Source organism: Sarcophilus harrisii, chromosome 2 (assembly GCF_902635505.1).
Source record: "Sarcophilus harrisii chromosome 2, mSarHar1.11, whole genome shotgun sequence".
Taxonomy (NCBI): Eukaryota; Metazoa; Chordata; class Mammalia; order Dasyuromorphia; family Dasyuridae; genus Sarcophilus; species Sarcophilus harrisii.
This window is the reverse complement of record NC_045427.1, coordinates 354,765,964-354,788,557: the sequence shown is the minus strand read 5'-3', so window position 1 is coordinate 354,788,557 and position 22,594 is coordinate 354,765,964. Positions and strand designations below refer to the sequence as shown.

Here is a 22,594-nt window from a genome sequence, read left to right as displayed (position 1 = left end):
AGTTGCATCCCATTTCTTCTCTTTTGTGGAGATTCTTTTACAAGGTTGTTTGTAATAGATTCGTCTCCCTCTTTTAGTTGCTTATCTCTGTAAAGTCTGGCTACTGCCCTCATCAATAAATGAAAATTGCTAAATTAACAGTAATCTCTTTAATTGCCAAATATAATGGCCTTTTAAAATTTCTCATTCTTGTTCTCTTTGCAACTTTGTCACTGTTGATCACCCTCTTCTGTGATACTGTCTTTCTAGTTTTTCCTCTTCAGTAATCTCTTTCTCTGCATACCTGTCATACTGCTTTCAGTCTCTTTTACTGACTTCATCCAAGTCATACTTTAAAAAATAGTTTTTGGTATCTTTTTTTTTTAATTTCACAATCATTTCTTCCATTGTCCATCTCACTCTCTTTGCTTTTTCTCATAGAGCCATCCCATGTATAATGGATAGTATTTTTTTAAACAAGCAAAAGAAGAGAAAAGGATGAAACCCAGCATAAAGTGAAAAGCATATTGAAAAAAGCTGAAAATATGTGTAATATACTTCATCTGTGGACCTCTAACTTCGTTATAATTTTAGAAATTCACTTTTGATTTTTTGGTGATTATTCTGTTTTTATAGCCTTTGTATACATTGCTTGACTTTCACATGAATGAATTCACGTGAATAGCAATTCATGTACATCTTTCCATGGTTCTTTATAGGCATCATATTGTTTCTTATAGAAGAAAAATAGTCCTTTATGTTCATGTACCATAATTTGTTTAGTAATTCTTTAATCAAGAGACATTTACTTTGTTTCAGATTCTTTGCTTTTAACAAAATGTGTTACTATAAATATTTTTGTTCATATGGGGATTTTTTTCTTATTACTAGCTTCCTTAAGCTATAAACACAGAGATAAGAGTCTCTAGAGAGTTCAAAGGGTATGGATATTTCATAATTTTCTTTTCATGAGTCTAAATTATTTTCAAAAATGGTTATATTGATTTATAACTCCAACTAGTTTATTTTTAGTGTAGTTTTCCTTCCTATAGTTTCTCCAACATTTACTACTTCCAATTAAGCCGTAGGGTTGTTTTCAATTTCCTCTTATTTGTATTTTGGACTATTAGTTCTGGTGTGATTATCAGTAGTTTGCTATTATTTGAAAAACTATTCCTGTCATTTGATCATTTATTGGGAAATGGCTTTTGTTCTTATAACTATACACACATATACAGATAATATGACATATAACAATACAGAAATATCTATATATACTATAAGTAAACTATAAATATCTATACTATATGCAAACTATAATATATAATAAATAATACTTATATATAACATGCATATCCTCTCTACTTGCTGTTTATATGTCTTAAGTACTAAAGTTATCAAAGAAATTTGTTACAAATATTTTTCCCTAATTGACCATTTCTTTCTTTGTGCAGAAGCTTTTCATTAATAATGAAAATTTACAATTGAGTTGTATTATTTCTGTTTCTCTTGTCTGTTCCATTGATTTATCTTCTTTTTTGAAGATGTTTTTGAAGACTGATATTTTATAATACACTTTGAAGTTAGGAAGTGCTGTTTGCTCTTTTCATTATTTTCTTTTGACAATCTGGATTTTATGTGTCATCAAATGAATTTTGTTACAATTGTATCAAGTTTGATAAAATATCCCTTTAATGTAGTTTGGTGAAATTGTTATAAGTTGTTTGTTCCAAATGGCCAATATAAAAGAACAGATTTTGGAAAAGCTTAGTATAGAAAAACTATATTTATCAGAGAACGTCTTTATTTTTAACTTGGCTCAGTAAAAGTCTCTTATTCATTGGTCTATGTTATTAATTTCTTGGATATATGATTAACCTTGGTATATGTTACCCTTCTCTTTTGCTTTTTTAAAAAAGTATATTATTCTTTTTGGAAAAGTTTTATAGCAAATAATAGATATGATGTATAAATAAAACTGAATGTTCAACCCCTATACTTAAACTTTTGAATATTTAAAAAATTAGCTGAAAATTTTATTCATTGAATTTCAATGCAGTGATGTTTTATTTCTCAAATATGTATTTTTTTGGTTGAAAATATCTGCTTTTAAAAATTTATCCTAAAAGAAAGAACATGTTAATCTTTTAAGACTTTATAAAGCTGATTACATGTAAGCTGTAGCTAAAAATATTTCTTGTGATAAGAATGTATATAGCTCTTTTCCACTTTAGCTTCATGTTGTTTATCTTAATTTTATTTAATATTGCTTTAAAATACCTTCCCTAAATGTGTGGGTAGTTTTAAAAAATCTGTATTTTTCTTTTAAAATAAGTAGTTTATTTTGGGTTATTATAGTATGGTAAAAGTACACACAGGACAGTGATTTTATGTGTCTGATTTTAACTTGAAATGACATTTTTATTTAAGACCTGAAGCAGTATTGTCAACATTTCATTGGGTTTTACAGTTGGAAAGAGCTTCTGAGGTTATCTAGTCTAATCTACCTGAATAGAATCTATTTTCTCCTTGATAAGTATTTCTCTATTCTTTGAAAATTTCTTATAGCAGAACATGTTCTTTCCAAATATATCTTTGGAGATATCAAAAATCTCAACTGATTTTGCTTTTGAATTACTTAAATGATTAGGAAAGTTTTCTTTTTCAACATTTCAAACTGCCTTTATTAAAAAAAAAAAACAAACAAACCTAAAAACTACAGTTGCTTCTAATTGTTTATTTTGACCAACTAGACTAGAACAAGCTCTATTTTGTTGCCTCTATTCTCTTCTTTAGATTTGAATATCCTCACTTCTTGCATCTTCATATTCTTTGATAATGAGGCCCTTGCTTTTCTGGATACTATCCAACTCCCTATGGCTGCAGCTTTGGTACTTTATCTCTCTATAGGCAACTTTTTGTAAATCCCACATGAGACCATATTCCTGTTCTTCATAGCAGGAATGATCGAATTTCTAGGCATCCATTTTAAGTCACATAGATGGTGCAGTGGAAAGGGCACTGGCCCTGGAGTGAGGAGCACCTGAGTTCCAATCCATCCTCAGACACTACTAGTTGTGTGACCTTGGGCAAGTCACTTTACTCCTTCTGCTGTGTCCCTTCTCCCCTCCCCTCCCCCAAAAAAAGAAAGAAAAAAGAGAAGTGATGTATGTATAGCTGACTAAGAGTAAGGACTGATTATGGAAAGTAGTTCTTAATGAGATGACCTGAAAGGAGTGATGTTTGTGTAAAATCAGTCTTTCATCCCTTAAATTTCAGAGGTTTGGGACCATAATCCTATTTTTCTCATGGTAAGCTTGCCCCCTTCTCTCCTTAAGGTTAAGATAATAACCTTAAATTAATTGAATGACTTGGATTTAATTATCTACATGATTTTTTTCTCTTAATGGAGATAATTATCTTGTGTATAGAATGCATTTAATATTATTTATATTGCTTAATTGTGGCACACATGCATTTTTACCCTTTCTTCACTAGCCTTTGTGTTCCTTGAAAAGACACCTTTTTGTTGTAGCTCCTCAAAAACCTAGAAATAATTGATTTGTAAGTAAAATGAACAGAATATCAATAAAATTTTTCATAATACATCATATAATCATAAATTTTCTGAAATTTATGAAACTTTTTCCTTTATTAAAGCTTTTTCTTTTTCAAAACATATGCACGAATAATTATTCAACATTAGGCCTTGTAATATCTTGTGTCCAGTTTTAATTTATGAAGCTTTACATTTTATAGAGTAATATTTCAATGTAATATTTTTCACGATTTTTTAAAAAAATAAGGCAGTAGGGTATAATGTATGGGGGAAAAACCAAGTAGCTTTGGATTCAGGGATAACTAGTTTCACATTCTGTTTCTGATATAGACTAGCTCAGTGATGCTCAACATTTCAATATTTGGGACAACTCCTTTAGTTGGTAAATTGCAGAGTAGTTCTCTGCTTTCATAGAGTTCTTTTCTCATTCAGTTCTTTAAATAAATAACATCACATAAATAGATTAAAAATAAATATGGGAAATATGAATGAAAGTATAGACTTTCATGGACATAGTTTTTGATGTTCATTCTTTTAGGTCAAGTTCGATTTCAAGATCCCATTTGGGGTTTTCTTGGCAAGGATACTGGAATAATTTGCCATTTTTCCTTCTCTAGCTCATTTTTTATAGATGAGGCAACTGAGGCAGACAGGGTTACATGACTTGCTCAGATTCACACAGTTAACAAGTGACTGAGAAGATGTCTTCCTGATCCCAGTCCCAACAGTATATGCACCATGCCACCTATTTGCCCCTAGACTTTTTGATCAGTTTAAAACATTAAGTCAAGTTAGGTAATTATTACTTCCTTTGTAAGTTTTTACATTCCTTTTGCATATTCCATATTGACATTCACATCTAGATGCATCAGCATTTTATAGAGTAATATTTCACACCAAATAATCTTGAAATTCTTTTTGCTTGATGACTTAAATTTTCCTATTGATAAACATGTTACATAGTTGGTCTTATTATGGTCATTAAATCACTTCATGGGAAAATAAAGTTGCTATTCAGAATTAGAAATTTTGGGATTGCTTGCATTATTCTAGAGGCCTATCTATCTAGATTCAGTTCATCAGAGTGGGAATTTGAGGACTGATATAATTTCTGACTATGTACTTTATTCCCTGAGAGGCCTCAGACAAACTGTTTTTTGACATTTTTGCATATCATTTTCCTAATTTTTATCATGTAAAGAGGGAAGAAGGAACCAGAGTTGATGGCCTCTAAGATCCCTTCTAGCTCTAAATCTATGATGCTATGAAGTATTTTATCTGAGAGCTTAGTATACATAAGACTTATTATACATAAGTATACATAGGGGAATAAAAAGAGAAGTATGACACAAATCCTATGCTTAAGTGGCTGATAGTTTATGGCAGAGGAGGGGGGGGAAGAAAATGTCAAAATAATTATGAGCCAAATAAAAAGTCTAGAAAAGTTTGGTAACAATCTTTTTAGTTAATTATAATTTAATAAGGATTATATTTTATTTTTTATATTCCTAGTAAATTTATTTTTAATACACATTACTTATAAATCATGGTGGGAGAGAAAAATAAGAGCAAAAGGGAAAAACCAATAGAGAGATTAAAAAAAAAAGAAAAAAGAAGTGAACATAGCATGTGTTGATTTCCGTTCCATCTCCTTAGTTCTTTTTCTGAATGCAGATGACATTTTCTGTCCAGAGTTTATTGAGATTGCTTTGGAAAACTGAACCACTAAAAAGAACCAAGTTTTTCATAGTTAGCTGATCATCAAACATTCTTTCTGTTATTGTTAGAATCTGATCATCAAACATTCTTTCTGTTATTGTTAGAATGGATTCCTGGTTCTGCTTGTTTCACTCAGTATCAGTTTCTGTAAATCTTCTATGTCTTTCTAAAATCAGCTTGTTCATCATTTTTATATAACAATAATATTCCATTACTTTCATATGCCATAAATTGTTCAGCCATTCCCCAATTGATAGGATCTATTGATTTTCCAATTCTTTCCTGCCACAAAAAGAGATGCTTTTTGCATATCTGGGTCATTTCCCCTGCTTTATGATTTCCTTGGAATATGTAATGCCAAGTCAAAGTGTAATCACTGATAGTCCTTTGGGCATAGTTCCCATTCTCTCCAGTAGGGTTGGATCAGTTCACAACTTTACCAACAACACATTAGGGTCCCAGTTTTCCCATATCCCCTCCAACATTTATCATCTTTTCCTGTCATCTTGGCCAATCTGAGAGGTCTGAGGTGGTACCTCAGAGTTGTTTTAATTTGCATCTCTCCGAACAACAGTGATTTAGGGCACTTTTTTCATATAACTATAGATGACTTTAATTCTTGTCATCTGAAAATTTAATTTAAGGGAAAAACATTAAATGTTTAAAAGTATTCTGTGGATTTTGGGAGGGGGAGTATTTGATTTTTAACAATTATAAAGGACAGAAATAGAACATTACCAGTTAATAGGAGGCAGTGGAGATTTGAAATGCTGGGGTGTTTTGTTTTGTTTTGTTTTGTTTTCCCTTTGTCAGGCTTTACCTGGGACTTTGGTAAAGTCATTTCTAGAGTAGAAGATAAAACTTTTTCTTGGAGGGGGATAGTATGTAGTATTCCCTTACTTTTATGATTACTTTATAGAATCACAGAATGACAGAATTTTAGAGTTGAGGACCTTTAATAATCTAGTCTTAACCCATATTTTAAAAAGGGAAATCCCCATTGTTAAATAATAATAATAGGAGTTAATATTTTGGCCCTTAGTTTAAAGATATCTCTTATCATATATATCCAAATGGAAAGAATTTCTTGACTTAATAGCTTTTAATTTCTCCTTTAGGCTGCATGAGAGAAAGAGCCCTGAAATGGAATATATAAACAAATACAGACAATTAGAAGCTGAAGAATTTGATGTATACAACAATGATCATTCAAACAGTGGACCAGGTAAAAGAACCTCTAAAGTCATATGTTATATAGGATATTATGTGTATCTTGTTCATTTGAAGAATTTATTTGTTTAAATAGTGCCATTCAGAAATATTTTAGACAGTGTCTTATCCATTCTTCCTGTCATTTGAAAATATTCTAAATTGGTGAAGTTTGGGGCATAGATAATCTATGCGTCCATTGGTTTAATACAATGCCCCTTGCTGAGAGAGGGAGAGGTTTAGGAAGGAAGGAAAGGACCAAGGCAAGAAGCAAAATAATTTGTTAATACTTATATGCTGAATACTGTGCTAATAATTTGAAAAATTACAGTATGAGATTTTACCAGTGAGTTGTCAGTTATTGAGCTTGAATTTTCCATTTATGAATTAAAAGGTTAGATATTACAAATTTTAATTGTCAGATTATCTTCAAGGAGCAAATTGAATGGCAGAGAGGTCAATTCCTATTCCTTCCAGTTTAATATGAAATGATTTCAATATTAAATGTTTTAGTATTTAGGATTGATGATATAATTCAGTGATTATTAAAGGACCCTTAAAAGAAAGACATGAAAAATAATTGGATACTACCATAATTCTGATGAACCTGGTGGGCTTAAAAAGCAAGTTACTGTTAAAGTAGACAATTTCATCAAAGAAAGTAATAGTAATGAGACACAGTATACCAAAACTTATGGGATACAATGAAAGCTATTGAGAGGGTTTGGGTCCACAGTTTAAAAACTGCAACATACTAGAAATTCAAAAGAATTGAATAAAATTAAACAAGACAACCATTTAATTGAAACAAAATTAGTTTTTTTCTTTAAATGGGTAACCTGATTTAACAAAAAGAGAAAAACCAAATTAATTGTTCATAACAGAAATGAAATAAAATTTTTTGAAAGAAAAATATAGGCGTTATCAGAAACCTCCCAGTTATATACTAACACAACTGATAATGCAGAAAAAATAAATGAATGCTTACAAAAACATAAAATACCTGTACTTAGCAAAAAAAGAAATAGACTATTTATTTTTAAAGATAGTACTTTTTCTAAATACATGCAAAGATAGTTTTCAAATTTTGCAAACCTTTTCAAAACCTTGTTTTCCAAATTGTTCTTCTTCTCTTCTCTCCTTCCCCCTCTCCAAGACGGTAAGCAATCTGATAATAGATTAAGTATGTGCAATTCTTGTAGACATAAGAAATAAACTATTTGGATAACAGTATCAGAAAAAAAAGAAATTGAACAAACCATAAGTGAACTTCCAAAAAATAAACTCTGGGAGTAAATGGATTCATAAGTAATTTCTCCAGACATTAAAGAGCAATTAATTTTAAAATTACACAAGGTGTTTCAAGCACTTTTTCCTATTTTCTTTTCTATGATAAATAAAATTTTGATATCTAAACCAGGCACAATAGTAGACCACTATCCTTAATGAAAAAAGATCACTGCATTAGAAAGAATATATACTATATCCAGGTTGGACTAGCATTAGAAATTCAGCATTATATCAACATAAAGAAGATTATAAATATAATAAGCCATGCTTATTATAAATAATTTTTAAACTCCTGTAATCATGTGAGCTAATCAACAAAAGATAATGCTCGTTTCTGTTAGACTCTAGAAATCTACAATAAATGGATCTTTCCTTAATATAGCTGTGTATATTGAAATCCAAGAGCAAACATATGTCGTGAAGAATCTAGAAATCTTTCCAAGATTGGGAATAAATAAGAATGCCTGTTATCACCACTATTATTTAAAACAGTGGTAAAATGAGCAATAAGATGAGAAAAATAAATTTAGAGAATTAACAAAAGTGAATAGAAACCAGTTATTGCTTTTGCAGGTGATATGATTGTACTTCGAGAATCCTCGAGAGTCAAATAAAAATTAATTGAAGTAACTAATACCATCAACAAAATTCAGAATAAGTATATCTTCCCAGATTCACTAAGGAAACTAAGTGACTCTTAAATATAAAATACTCTCTAGAGAGATAAAGACAAGTCTAAATTACTGGAGAAGTACTAATAAACCCTTATAATAAAAATGACAATATTATTTCACTTTATTTATTAGTGGTGTGCTAGTTAGACACTCAAAATTTTATAAGTATTAGGAAAAATGATAAAATTCATATGGAGGAACAAAAGTTTAAGAATCATTATGAAAAAAGTGGGAAGGAAGAGAATCTTATCAGTATCAGATCTTAAGTCATTATTATAAAGCAATAAACATTAAAACAATTTGTTAATGGTATAATAAAAGTGAGGTTGACCAGTGGAACAAATTAGGATATACAGTATATAGAAGCAAATAGAGAAGCACAGTGTTCAATAAATCCAAAGACTCCAGTTACTGGGAAAGGACTATTTGATAAAAACTAGAACAGCAGTTTGACAGAAATTAAGTTTATACCAATACTTCCATGTTATAATCTCAGATGTATTGTAATAAAATGAGTCACATAAATTTTTTGGTTTCCCAGTGCACATACCAGCTTGTTAAGTGTGTAATATTATGTCTTAAAAATGTTAAAGGAAATGAAGAGACACAAAAGATGAGGAGCATTCTAGGCACAGGAGATCCCAGTGTAAAGGCACTGAAACAATTTTTTGTGTTGTGTTGTGTTGTGTTGTGTTTGAGAAACAGCAAATAAACCAATGTCATTAGGCTGAAGACTGGAAATAGGAAGGGTCCAAATTGCAAAGGGATTTAAGTGACAAATAGAAGACTTTGTTTTATTTTTTAGATAATAGTAAGCCATTAGAGTTGGTTGATAAAGTAAAATCTGCAATTTAGGAAAGTGACTGGCAGTGAAGTGGAGGATGGATTGGAATGAGTAGAGATCTGAGGCAGGAACAGAAACCACAAGGCTGTTATTAGTATTTTTCATGAGAAATGTGAGGAGGTATTACAGCTCTTATATTTTAAGAGGTGGGTATGTATAAGATTATGAAGTAGAAATGACAAAAGTTGGTGAAAGATACTTCCAGATCAAATATAAAATATCCTCTGTTTGGCTTATAAACCCCTTCATTTACCTTTTCCTATCCTGCCTTTCCAGCCTTCTTAACTTTGCTTCCTTTTACATACTTGGTGATCCTGTGACACCAGCCTTCTTACTACTTCTCCAACAGGACACTTTATTTTCCGATTCCAGGCATTTTGGCCAGCTTTCTGCTCTCTCTGCATTTCTGTCTCTTGGCTTCTCTGACTTCAAGTCCCAGTTTAAGTCCCACCTTCTGTAAGAAGCCTTTTCTGGTCTTTTTTAATCTTATTACCTTCTCTTTGAGAGTTATTTTTAACATTTACTTTTATCTGTACATAGTCTAATGGAGAGAGAGTGTGACAAGAGCTGTGAGCCCTTTGAGAGCAGAGTGTTTTTTGCCTTCAGTGTATCTCCAATGCTGAGCACAATAGTAGGTGCTTAATAAGAGCTTCTTGACTTGACTTGAATGAGAGTAAGGAGTTGGGGATGACATCAAGGTAGTAAGCCTGGGTAACTGGGGAGAATGGTGTGGTTCCTTTGCTCTAGCAATAGGGAAGTTACGAGAAAGGGGATACTCCCCAAATATTTAAGATGATCTAAATTGTATCTATCACAAAACTAGACATGAATATAAATGCATGTTATATAAATTTAAATTTTTGATAGTTAATAAATTGGTAGATAAGGGGCATGGTTATTGGTGTTGTTTATATAGATGAAAGAAAGTAAACTAGATTATATGCAGTTTGAATGATACAGAAATGTTTAAATGAATTGTCTCACAGGAGAGTAGATAGTTAATAGACAGAAAACTTGCAATGGAATGTCACAAGGATGTGACAGTAGTCTTATTATTTTAACTTTTTTAAATCAATGACTTGGATAATGGCTAGATGGCATGCTCACCATATTTGCAGATGACAGAGTAGGAAGAAATCATTTATCTACTAGATTAAAAAGTCAAGCTCCAAAAAAATCTTGACAAGTTTGTTTAATAAGATGGTGTTTAATAAGGATACTAAATAATAGTAGTGAAAATGAATTACCATTACTATCAGTAGTTAAACAAACAATAATAATTAATGCTATTATGTACCAGACACTGGGCTATATGATAATTAATTCATTTGATCATTACACTAATCCTAGAAGTTAGGTGCTATCATTATCATCTCCATTTTATAGAAAAGGAAACTAGGTAAATAGAGATTATGTGTCTTGTCCAGGGTTATACAGCTAGTGTCTGAAGCTATATTTAAACTCAGTTCTTCCTGACTCGAGATTTAGTACTCTATCCATTGTACCACATAGCTGCTTTTATATAAAAAGTTTCATTTATTGATCAATTTTTTGAACTCAATTACAAAACAGAGTGGAAAGGAGCTGATGTTAGTAAGTAGTTTGTTTGAAAGACTATTAAGTTATGGATAGTAAGCTCAGTATGAGTTACTGTGATATGGCAGCCCCCCCCAAAAAAAAAAAAAAAAAGCTGATATCATCTTGCCTGTATATTCCCTTTTTAATCTCTAGAGTAAGAGATAGCTTCAGTATAAGATTTGCCTTTAAGTTTGTGTTCTTTTGTATTGTTTCCTATTTGTCCACTACCTTATTATATGCTAGCTCGTAATGCAATAAAATCAGCTTGTTTTAACTGGAGATAAAAATCCATTCTAAAGTACATAAAACAAACAACAAAAACAGGAAACTACTGAGACTATGCAATTCCAGTTGATAGGATAAATTCACTATTTTCTAATGAGTCACCTTCAGGGAAAATGAAAACTATTTTTCATATAATTTCTTTAAATGAGTTAGTGGTCCAGTTAAACATTTATCAGTTAAGTGCTCATGATGATGATATTCAGTTCAGAGTATATTAGTACCTCTTACTTGAAATTTATTGGCCAAGATGGGCTCAAAAGGTCCTGGGACTTATCCCATCCTGTGGCTTTTCTTCCTCATGTGATTCTTTAGTTCCTCCTAGTTGGGAAACTACACTTTCCGTTGGCCCCCTTGCCCAATAAGCAGCTACAATTGCATTAAGAGTATCAGAGCTTTCAAAAATAAAAGAGATATCTCTAAATTATTCTTAGGTAACATCTAGTTTGTTGTGTTCAATTCTGTGGGCCATTGTTTGGGAAGGACAATTGACAAATTTGGAGAAGAGAATCGTGAAGTTGGTAAAGTACACTCTGAATTTGTACCAGTGAGAATAATTTGATATGAAACAGGGGATGTTTAGAAAATAACAGTCAATAAGAACCATTACATTGAATTCACAATCCCTATATTTTTGCTTGCCTGCATTTTGGATTTCCTTCACAGGCTAATTGTACAGTATTTCAGAGTCCGATTCTTTTTGTATAGCAAAATAACAGTTTGGTCATGTATACTTATTGTGTATCTAATTTATACTTTAATATAATATTTAACATCTACTGGTCATCCTGCCATCTAGGGGAAGGGGCTTGGGAGAAGGAGGGGAAAAATTGGAATAAAAGGTTTAGCAATTGTCAATGTTGTAAAATTTCCCCTACATATAACTTGTAAATAAAAAGCTATGAAATAAAAAAAAAAAAGAAAAAAAAAAGAAAATAACAGTCAAAAAGAGAAACTAGGATCTTATCACCAAAAAATGAATCCTCTTCTATAGAGTAGGTTATTCTGGAAGAAAGTTGTAAGTTGTGTCAACTATTTGATGGGCCTTTGTGGAAGAGATCTTCGAAGAGACTTAACTTATTGGACTCCAAAGCATAGAAATTAGAGCATTCATGAACATTTCAGAGGCAAATTTAGGTTTGATGTCAGGAAAAACTTTGTGAAATGTTGAAATCTCAAAATTGAAGGAACTAATTCTGAAGGACTTAAGGTAAAAAAAAAAAATCCTTTCCATCCCCAGAAAAAGAGCTAATGGTGTTTGAATGCAGATTGATGCATATTTTTTAGACTTTATCTTTCTTGAGGGTTTTTTCTTTCCTTTTTTTTACATGACAATTATGGAAATGTTTTGCATGAGTACATGTATAGCATGTCAAATTGCTTGTTTTCTGATTTAGGAGGTGGCAAGAGGGAGGAAGAAAGAAAATTTGGAACTCACTTTTAAAAGCTCATGTTCAAAATTGTTTTTACATGTACTTAGGGAAAAATAGAATAACAATTTAAACTTTTTTTATAATTTAGCACCTCTCTGGAAAAAAAATCCACAATAGAAAGATTATACTGCATGGCTGCAGAGGTTCCTTCTAACAAAAATTCTAAGATTCTTTTGTTTTATTTATATTAAAAAGATCGCTGTTAACTAAATTTTTTAAGATGGCCATGGAAAATGCTTGTTAAAATATTTTCTAGTTTCCAAAAATCAGTATATATATATTTTTTTGTGTGTGTATGTGTGTGTGTACATCTAGAGAGATGAATTGAGTGCTGTAGCTTGTTCGGCTGTGTATTGCTTTCTGGATAATAGGAATTCTTTAAATGTGTTTTTCACTCTTTGAATCATTAAGCCAAAATCTTTTGAATGTTATTGATATTAAACCAGAGGTGCAAAAAAACACTATAGTTTCACCCCCCAAAAAGCATCTGAAAGGCATTTTGGAATATTACTGACTATAAGGAACTCCTTTTCAGTTTGGACTTTGTTCTGTCTCTCCTCCATACCACTGCCATACCACTGGAAAACATTTTTGGTTAACCTTTCCTGATAGTAACTATCAGTGAGTGATCAAAGTTATGCCTATATATTTTACAAGAAATCTTATGCAGTTTTGATGATTTTTTAATGCTTCAGTCTATATTCAGACTCAATCAGTTTTTTCTCTAGATATAGATAGCTTTTTTCATCATAAATCCTTCATAGTTGTCTTAGATCTTCGTATTGCTGAGAATACCTAAGTCATTCACAGATGATCATCCTACAGTATTGCTGTCACTGTTTCATGTTGTACATTTCACGTTGCATGAGCTTGTGGAAGTCTTTCTGAAGAAAGCATCCTGTGATTTCAGAAAGGCCTGGAGAGACTTACACGAACTGATGCTGAGTGAAACGATCAGGGCCAGGAGATCATTATATACTTCAATATGATATATGATGATCAATTCTGATGGACTTGGCCATCTTCAGCAATGAGATGAACCAAATCAGTTCCAATAGAGCAGTAATGAACTGAACCAGCTACATCCAGGGAAAGAACTCTGGGAGATGACTAAGGACCATTACATTGAATTCCCAATCCCTATATTTTTGCCTGCTGCATTTTGGATTTCCTTCACAGGCTAATTGTACAATATTTCAGAGTCCGATTCTTTTTGTACAGCAAAATAACGGTTTGGTAATGTATACTTATTGTGTATCTAATTTATACTTTAATATATTTAACATCTACTTGTCATCCTGCCATCTCGGGGGGGGGGGGTTGGAGGAAGGAGGGGAAAAATTGGAACAAAAGATTTGGCAATTGTCAGTGCTGTAAAATTACCCATACATATAACTTGTAAATAAAAAGCTATTAAAAAAAAAAAAAGAATCCTGTACATCATTTCTTATAACACAATAGTATTCTGTCATAATCACATGCCACAATTTATTCCCTAATGGGCAGCCCTTCAATTTCCAGTTCTTTGCCTTAAGAAAGAATTGTTATAAATATTTTTTGTACATAAAGGTTTTTTTCCCTTTTAAAAAAAATCTCTCTTGGAATACATGTGTAGTAGTGTATTGTTAGGTCAAAAGATATACATGATTTTATAGTCCTTTGAACATAATTCCGAATTGCTCTACAGAACGGTTGAATTAATTCTCATTTCCACCAACAATAAAGTAATGTTCCATTCCCTCCAACATTTTTCATTTCCCTTTTGTGGCCAATTAGCTAATTTAATAGATATGAGGTGGTATTTCAAGTGTTTTAATTTGGAAGTCTCTGATCAACAGAGTATTTTTTTTTTCCATATGGGTATATATAGCTTGATTAGTTTATTTGAAAACTGTTCATATCTTTTGATCATTTATTAATTGTGGAATGGCTTTAATTTTTCATCAACTTTAATGCAGTTACTTATGTTTGAGTGAGAAATGAGGTCTTTATCAGAGAAACTTAACTCGAAATTCTTTTCATGGTTACTATTGCTAACTGTATTTCCCTTGATTATTCTATTCTCTCTCCCCTTTCCCCCAGTCCCTGTTTTGTTTCTGACTATCCTCTCCTCCAATATGCCCTACCTTCTATCACCCTACTCCTTTGTTATTATATCCCCTTCCCTTCCTACTTTCCTCCAAGGTAAAATAGATTTCTATACCAAATTGAGTTGTGCATGTAATTTCTTTGAACCAATTCTGATGAGAGTAAAGTTCACTCCCTCTCCCTTTAAATCCCCATCATCATCTCCACTGTAACATTTTTTTCCTTGTCTGTTTTATGGCAGACAATTTATGCCATTCCAAATCTCCCTTTTCTTCAAGTACATTTGTCTCTTACCTATTAATTTAATTATATCTTCATATTTAATTCAGACCTGATGCATCTGTACTCCTAACTGCTTTAATAATGAGAAAATTCTTATGAGTTACAAGTATCTTCCTTCTATCTAGGAAGGTTAACAGTTTTACCTTAGTAAATTTACCCTTATGATTTCTCTTTCTTGTTTACCTTTTCATCTTCTCTAGAGTCTTGATTCAGCTCTGGTCTTTTCATCATGAATGCTTAAAAGTCCTGTTTTTCATTTTTTTGGTCTCATTTTCCCCCCTGAAGGATTATATTCAGTTCTGCTGATTAGGTGATTCTTGGTTGTAATTCAAACTCCTTTACCCTCCAGAATATCATATTCCAGACTTCCAATCCTTTAATGTAGAAACTATTAAATCTTGTTTTATCCTGATTGTGGCTTCCCCATACTTGAATTGTTTTCTTTTTGAATGCTTGCAATATTTTTTCCTTGACCTGGGAGTACTGGAATTTGGCTCTGATATTATTGGGAGTTTTTATCTTAAGATCTCTTTTAAGAGATGATGGGTAGATTCTTTTAATTTCTATTTTACCTTCTGTATCAGGAATTACTGAACATCCTTATAATTTCTTGAAAAATGATTCCCAGACCCTTTTTTTTTGATATGGCTTTCAGGTAATCTAATAATTTTAGAATGATCTCTCTTGGATCTATTTTTTAGGTCAGTTGTTTTTCTGATGATATAGTTCACATTGTTTTCTCTTTTTTTCCATTCTTTTTGTTGTGTTTTATTGTTTCTTGGTTTCTTATACAGTCATTAGCTTCCATTTGTTTAATTCTAATTTTTAAGGAATTATTTTCTTCAGTGAGCTTTTGTAGCTCCCTTTCCTTTGAAAAGCATTTTAAAAGCATTCTCCTCATTGCCTTTTTGTACTTACTTTTGCATCATTCTCATTTCTTTTCCCAATTTTTCCTCTACCTCTGTTACTTGATTTTCAAAATCTTTTAAAATTCTTCCAAACCTTTATTGGAGGTTTTGGATGTATAATAGCTCTGATTTTATCATCTTCTTATGGAATCACCATAGTGACTTTCTGTAGTCAGAATCTTTTTCTCTTGTTTGTTCATTTTCTCAACTTATTACTTGATTTTTTAACTTTTTTGTTTCTGGAATGGAAGGTGTATGTCCTAAGCTTTAGGGATTTTTGTGAAGCTGTTTTCAGAGATCCTTCTAGGAAATCTACACATTTTTAATTTTTTCAAGGTAGTACAATCCAGGGTGAAGTGTGTTTACTACTCTCCTGGCCTATGCTCTGGTCTGTGAGCCACTCTTTAAGGCCCAGAAACTGTCAGGAGCATCTCTGTTTTTCTGTGACTATATGTTCTAGTGTAGTAGTGCTCCTCTTTGCCCTGGGACTGTGACCAGGATTATGTCATGAATCTGTACATGGACAAAGCAGCAGAGTCTTACCTTAAATGCTATCAAAGAGACCCCCTTAATATCTTTGGACTGAGATTTCCAGAAGCCATTGCTGTTGCTGCTGATGATTTCAGTGGCTTCCAAGGTCCACTTCTGGATTGCTGGATTTGGAGTTGCATTTTTCTTTCTAGTGCTACAAACCTTTCTGGCTGATTTTCCAAGTTGTCGTTGGTGTCTGTGGGTTGAAAGGTCTTGAAACCGCCGCTTCTGCCATTGTTTCAGAGGCTTCCAAGGACTTCTGTTTTTCTGGGGCTATGTTGACGTGGCCTTACCCCTAAGTGGGCTCCACTCTTACTATTGCACAGCATCCTGATGATCTTCCAAGTTGTCTCCAGTTAGAAAATTGTTCCAACTCAGTCATTTTGTGGATTATAATGTTCTAAAATTTGTTTAGAATCATTATTTAAAGCTCCTTGCTTTTTAATTCCACCATCTTGGCTCTGCCTCCTGATTTTGATCTGTTTAAGAAGGACTACCTTGTTGTTAGGCTTTTGTGTGATGGTACAAATATGACATGAAATAGAACTGCATGTGAAAACTTGGTGGTTCTCTGTTAATACCCTTATTATGTATTGTTTTTTGATTCTATCTGTGGATTGTCTTCATAAATTTCTGTAAAGATGGGAAAAGCAGACTACTTGGTTAAGTAGTTTTGGATATTCTTTTGAATAGCTTCTTTTTTCCTTTGGTGATAAGACCCTAGCGTATTTTCTTCTTCCTTCAGATTACTTGAGACTTGATCCTTTACTGCTCTCAAAATCATGTCACTTCTAGCATAGAGAATCTTTGTGTACCTTTGATCAGTTCCATCTGTTCTCTTCAATGACTTTAGATCCTTCTTTGTAATTCATGTTAGTCTTGTGTTGTGGATTATCTCCATTGTATTTGATGGTGAGGATAATTTGCTTTAAAAAAGTCCTAACAGTGTTTTTACTATTTGTTTTGTGTATGTATGTGTTATGTCATTCCTTACCTCTCTTTCTTATCTCTTCATCTCCTGTTTGTCTCCCCTTATGCCTCCCTTCTGATTATTTCCCCATTTATCTTCATCTTTTGTCATCTCTTCCCCCCACAAAAACAGTATCTCATTTATTCTGTAATATCCTGCCTACCAGGACAATGGTAGCACAATGTGGTCAGGAGTCTTCCATTCTCAGCTCTCCCCCTCTCACATTCCTCCTCTCTCCTCCAAATCCTTTCTCTGGTACTATCTACTGACCTTGTATCTTAAGAAGGTCCTTCCATCTTAATTCTCTTCTCTTTCTGTTCTCACATAATACTTGGTCCTAATAATATGAAGAAAATTCTTCCTCATATTTTGACAGGTGATATTCTCAGGAAGAGAATAGGATATATAATTTTTGAATTTGTTTTCTTTGCTATACATATTGCAAGGATTTTGTCTTCTCTTTTTTTAAAGGTAAGGGAACTAAGGAAAGAAAAATATTTGTTAATTAGAAAAAGAAAAATATATATTTTTTTCTATTTAGTGGGCCTGTTGCAATGTTACTTTTTTTTTGTCTGGCTCCAATAAAATTCTCGATTTAAAATATTAAAAAACAATAACTTGTTTTGCAGCCTTTAGGAATCTATTAGTCATTCTCTGTAAAAATATAAAATTCTATGCACATAATTGTGACTGTGTGTATGTATATAAAAACTACCCAGAAGTGCTTAGTGGTGGTAAGAATTCCTGTACACGTACTTGGAGACTTCTCTAGGTGTTTCTTGTACTGCTTTTGGCCCTGTAAACTTTTTTGCATTTGGTTTTTTGATTCCAAATCTAATTTTTTTTTTTTTACTTAATAGTGTTAAAGTGATAAGACTTCATGGAGAATAGAAAGCAGGAATGAAGACATCCTTTGAAGTATATTATGACATTTGTTATTAATAGATTTGAAAAATGTATTTAGTAGTATATAAATCCTTTTAACTTTAAATATTTTTAATCTCATCATAATTTTATTATCATACAACTCAGAATAAATATTACTGCATTGAAAATAGTGTTTTAGCTTTTAAATGGAAATAGAATACTGAAAATACAATCATTTTATTCAGTTTAAAAGGATAGTACTTTGGGAACCAGGGTTTCCTAATAACTTGAACCTTCTCTCAGAATGCTATATTTTGTGGCGCTATTGCTATTTTATAGACATTTTAAAATTTGCTGTAGGGTTGGAAGTTATATAAGTTTTCATATCATATTTTATGACTAAATGCTTTCTTTTTCTTTTTATGGTAAAAAATTTCTTTACTGTTTGTGCCCATTATGTAGGAAATAAGAATAAGAAAAGATTATTTTCATTTTCCATAAGAATGAAGTGTATGTAATATTTTTAGTATCTTAATAAACTATTGATACTCATCCCACATTAAGAGAAATAGTAAAGACATTCATTTAAAAGACTTAATTTGTGACTGAATCATTAATACAGTAAAAAAAAAAAACCTTCTAATTTTCAGTAGTGTATGGATGCAATGAATGACTATTCAAATAATTTCAGTATTCTAGAATTAGATGACTTATGACCATCTTACAGTTCTTTAATTTTATTTGGAAGGAAGCTGAGAAGTCATATAGTCCATTTAGCTCCTAACTAGTATTACTTTTATCCACAGGCCATTTTTTAAAAGATCATTTCCTTAGTGTAAGCCTAAATATGTCTCCCTGTACATTCTGTCCTCTGGGGCCAAACAGAACACTGCTTGATAGCCCTTTATGTTCCATTTTCCTTGTGGTTTTTTTTTTTCCCCCAATCTAAACATCCCCTGGCAAGTATGATGATCCTCAGTCCTCTTGTTGTCATATTGTCTCCTCAATGTGTGTGTTTCAATTTGATAGTGATAGTGATCTTTGTGCAAAAGATTTGCAGATGATCTATTTTAAGTACTATGGCCGAGTATAATGTTGAGTCCAACACTATTGCATTTGCTAAACTACTTTAGTAAGACAATAAAATAAGACCTACTGGGATAGTTGTGAATAGCTAGATAAAGCTGTGGACTAGAGTCTGGGCTCAAACACTAACTGTATGACTCTGGGCAAGTCACTTAACTCTTTTTATCTCAGTTTCCTCATTTGTAAAGTGATCTGGAGAAGGAAATGGCAAACTGGTCCAGTATGTTTGCTAATAAAAATCCCAAATGGGAGTCACAAAGACTTTGACGTGAGTAAAGTTGACTGAACAATAACAGGGATAGTTAGAAGGAACATTGGGATTTTTTTTTAAAATTCCAAATCTATTTTATTTTTACTTAATAGTGTTAAAGTGATAAGACTTCATGGAGAAGAATAGAGATAATACCTCCCCACTCATTTTATATGCCAACATTGGTCTTAGATTTTAATGTCATAGAAGTATACTTACTGCTGAAGTGGAACAAAATCACATGCAAAACTTTGTAATCTTTACATGTTGTCTTTGAAGCTTGAAACTTTGAAGTTTACTGTTAATTATAAACCTAATGTGATTCCTGTATTCTATTACATGTATGAACTCTGGAAAATTATATATAGCAAATCATCTCAACTAAACTACTTTAGTATGCTCTATAAGTAAATAGAAGTGAAACCAAAAATTAATAAAACTTGTTCATTACCTAAAGAATCTTAAAAAGAAAGAATGTTAAGAAAAGTCAACCAAAAGGAATATTGTATAGTAATAAAAATAGAACTTAAGTTGTTGAAATTTGGTCATTCAGTAAGTCTTTTGTATTTGTGGAACAGATTTAATTAACTACATGCTTTTTAGTTGAAATCTTGTTGCGTCATTCTGGAGTATTTAAATTAATTTTTTTTCCTTTAACCTGATTACTTTTACATTCACCAATTTTAAAAGACTGCTATATAAGGCATAAAACCCTCTGATGTTTTATTTGGGAAAGTGTTATTTGTGTTCAAATTGTTGGGCCGGGGAAACAGTAAAAAGGAACTAATATTTCTTGCAATTTCACTCTTGTGTTAGAGGAACTCAGGGAATCTCTAAATCCAGGGAATCTGGTCATTCTACTACTGCCTTCAGGGACCTGTGATCTCTTGTGCCATGTTCTGCTTTTTTGAGACTATATTTTTCTGCTTTTGGATTTTTCTGAAAGGGAGAGGAACTGGAGTTGTTAGTGTTCATCCTTTTCTGACTTAGAGTACTAATAGAGGGCAAGGCACCAGTTTGCTTGTCCCTATGGTGGCTTTATCTCTCTGTTCCTAGGCTCTGACTCCGTTAGATCCTGAAATTCTCCTTTGTTTAGAAGACACACCTACCCAAGAACTCTTCTTTTTCCTTCCAGGAATTTGGGTCCAAGAAGGCAACATTGCTGATGAACTCTTTCTTCTTTCTTTAGAATTATTGCCATTCCATTGTTGATCTATCTAACAGGTTGTCTGGTGAGGGTGACACAACAGTTACCAGCTTTTGCTGGAATCCTAGTGTCAACTCAACTTGAAACAAGGTGAAAACTCAAGGGTGATATCAGGGTCCTGGTATTAACTCAATAGAATTGATACAGTGCTTGTTGGTTCACACCTTAGAGGGAATCCTTTCAGGGTAATGGGTTGCTAATACTGATAGACAACAATGCTTGTGTTCATACCTCCCTTGAAGTTCTTAGGACCAGAGAGCACTCTGGGAGATAACCCATAATCCCTGCCTCCAGAAGGAGGAGTTAACCTTTGGGAGATCATCTATATGGAGGAAGCTTTTAGAGCTAAAAAAGAATTTCTCCAGAACATTGACTGGGGTCGGAGAGGAGCACTCTGGGAGGAAGCCCACAAGCCCTATTTTCGAGGCAAGAGAGATTCATTGCATCTTCCAACTTGGTGTTGGCTGGAGGCTGAAGAAAGAGGAAGAAGCCAAGGACAAAGCTGCAAGAGCTCTTGGAACCAAGCAGAGAGAGAGAGGCCTGAGCTAACTGGGCTATGTTGAAGGACACAATAAAAGATCTGAACTTCTTTCAGCTGGCTGCAATTTTGGAGTAATTATTTACTTGTAACTGAAACTAAGGCTGCCTCCAGAAAACCTCCTCCAGAAACCCTCTCCCCCAGAGAGAACCTTTATTTTAAAGAAGAGAAAAACACCAACAAGCTTTCAGCTCCAAACTCTCTCTAGTCCCTGTCCATGTTCAGCTCTACTCAGATCTGTCTGTTTTCTTTTAAAGGCCATATCAAAGATGATTCAGATCTACCAATAGCCATCCCCAAATGCCGTGAATCAATCAAATGTTTTTGATGAGTTGATAACATTGGAGTAGTAGTCACACCTTAAGTCAGGAATTAGGTTCAAATGATGTATCATTCTGGATGTTCAAGACCAAGAAAAAAGTCTTTCTACCTCTTATAGGAAATAATACAGAATGAAGTAAGCAGAATTGGTAGTACAGTTTATACGGTAACAACAGTAATAAACAACCTTGAAAGATTTGGGAAGTTGGATCTATACAATTTTCTTCTTATTCTGAACTTAAGAAATAATAAAAAATTTAAAAAGAGAATTGTGCCTGAAGTTGAAGATTTTGTATATATTTAAATATATAATATAAAATATATTGTATATATTTAAATATATAATGGTTATGTAACTTTCTTTCCCCACTCCTCCTCTGAGATAGCCACCATTAGACACAAATGTGTGTGTATGTATGCATATGAGTTCTTTTTTCTGAGTGCAAAAAGCATCTTCATAGGATTTTTGCAGTTAATTTGGGTGTTTATAATGTCAGAATGACTTGGTCACTCAGAATTGTTCCTAAATCAATATTATTGTTAATATATTCAATGTTTACTTGATTCTACTCATTTCACTCTTCATTATTTCATGCAAGTCTTTCCATGTTTTTTTTTAAATCAAGTTGATTATTTCCTATAATAAAGTAATATTCCATCATGAACATATACCTCAGTTTGCTTTTTAGCCATATCCATCTCTGCATTTTCCATTTCTTTACTGTCACAAAGAAAGCTGCTATAAATATAGAATATATAAGTTCTTTTCCTTTTTTCCCTAATTAGGGTATTGCTGGATCAAAGGGTAGAGACAGTTAAATTAGTCTCTGAGCATAATTCCAAATCGCTCTCCAAAATGGTTGGATCAATTCATAGATCTACCAACAAGGAGTTGGTCCCAGTTTTTCCATTATCTCCTCCAATATTTGTCAGTTTCCTCTTTTATCACTTTAGCCATTTTGATAAATGTAAAAGGATA

At 32.4% G+C, this 22,594-nt stretch overlaps 1 protein-coding gene across 2 annotated transcripts in view; it reads left to right on the top strand.

Annotated features, from left to right (window-relative positions):
- TDRD9 (tudor domain containing 9) overlaps nucleotides 1-22,594 on the top strand; it is a 185,183-nt gene that overhangs the window by 23,897 nt on the left and 138,692 nt on the right. For both annotated transcript variants that reach the window (XM_031953152.1, XM_031953151.1), the window contains one exon: nucleotides 6,376-6,482. In XM_031953152.1, coding sequence (XP_031809012.1) covers nucleotides 6,376-6,482 — 107 coding nt within the window. The remainder of the gene's footprint in view (nucleotides 1-6,375; nucleotides 6,483-22,594) is intronic.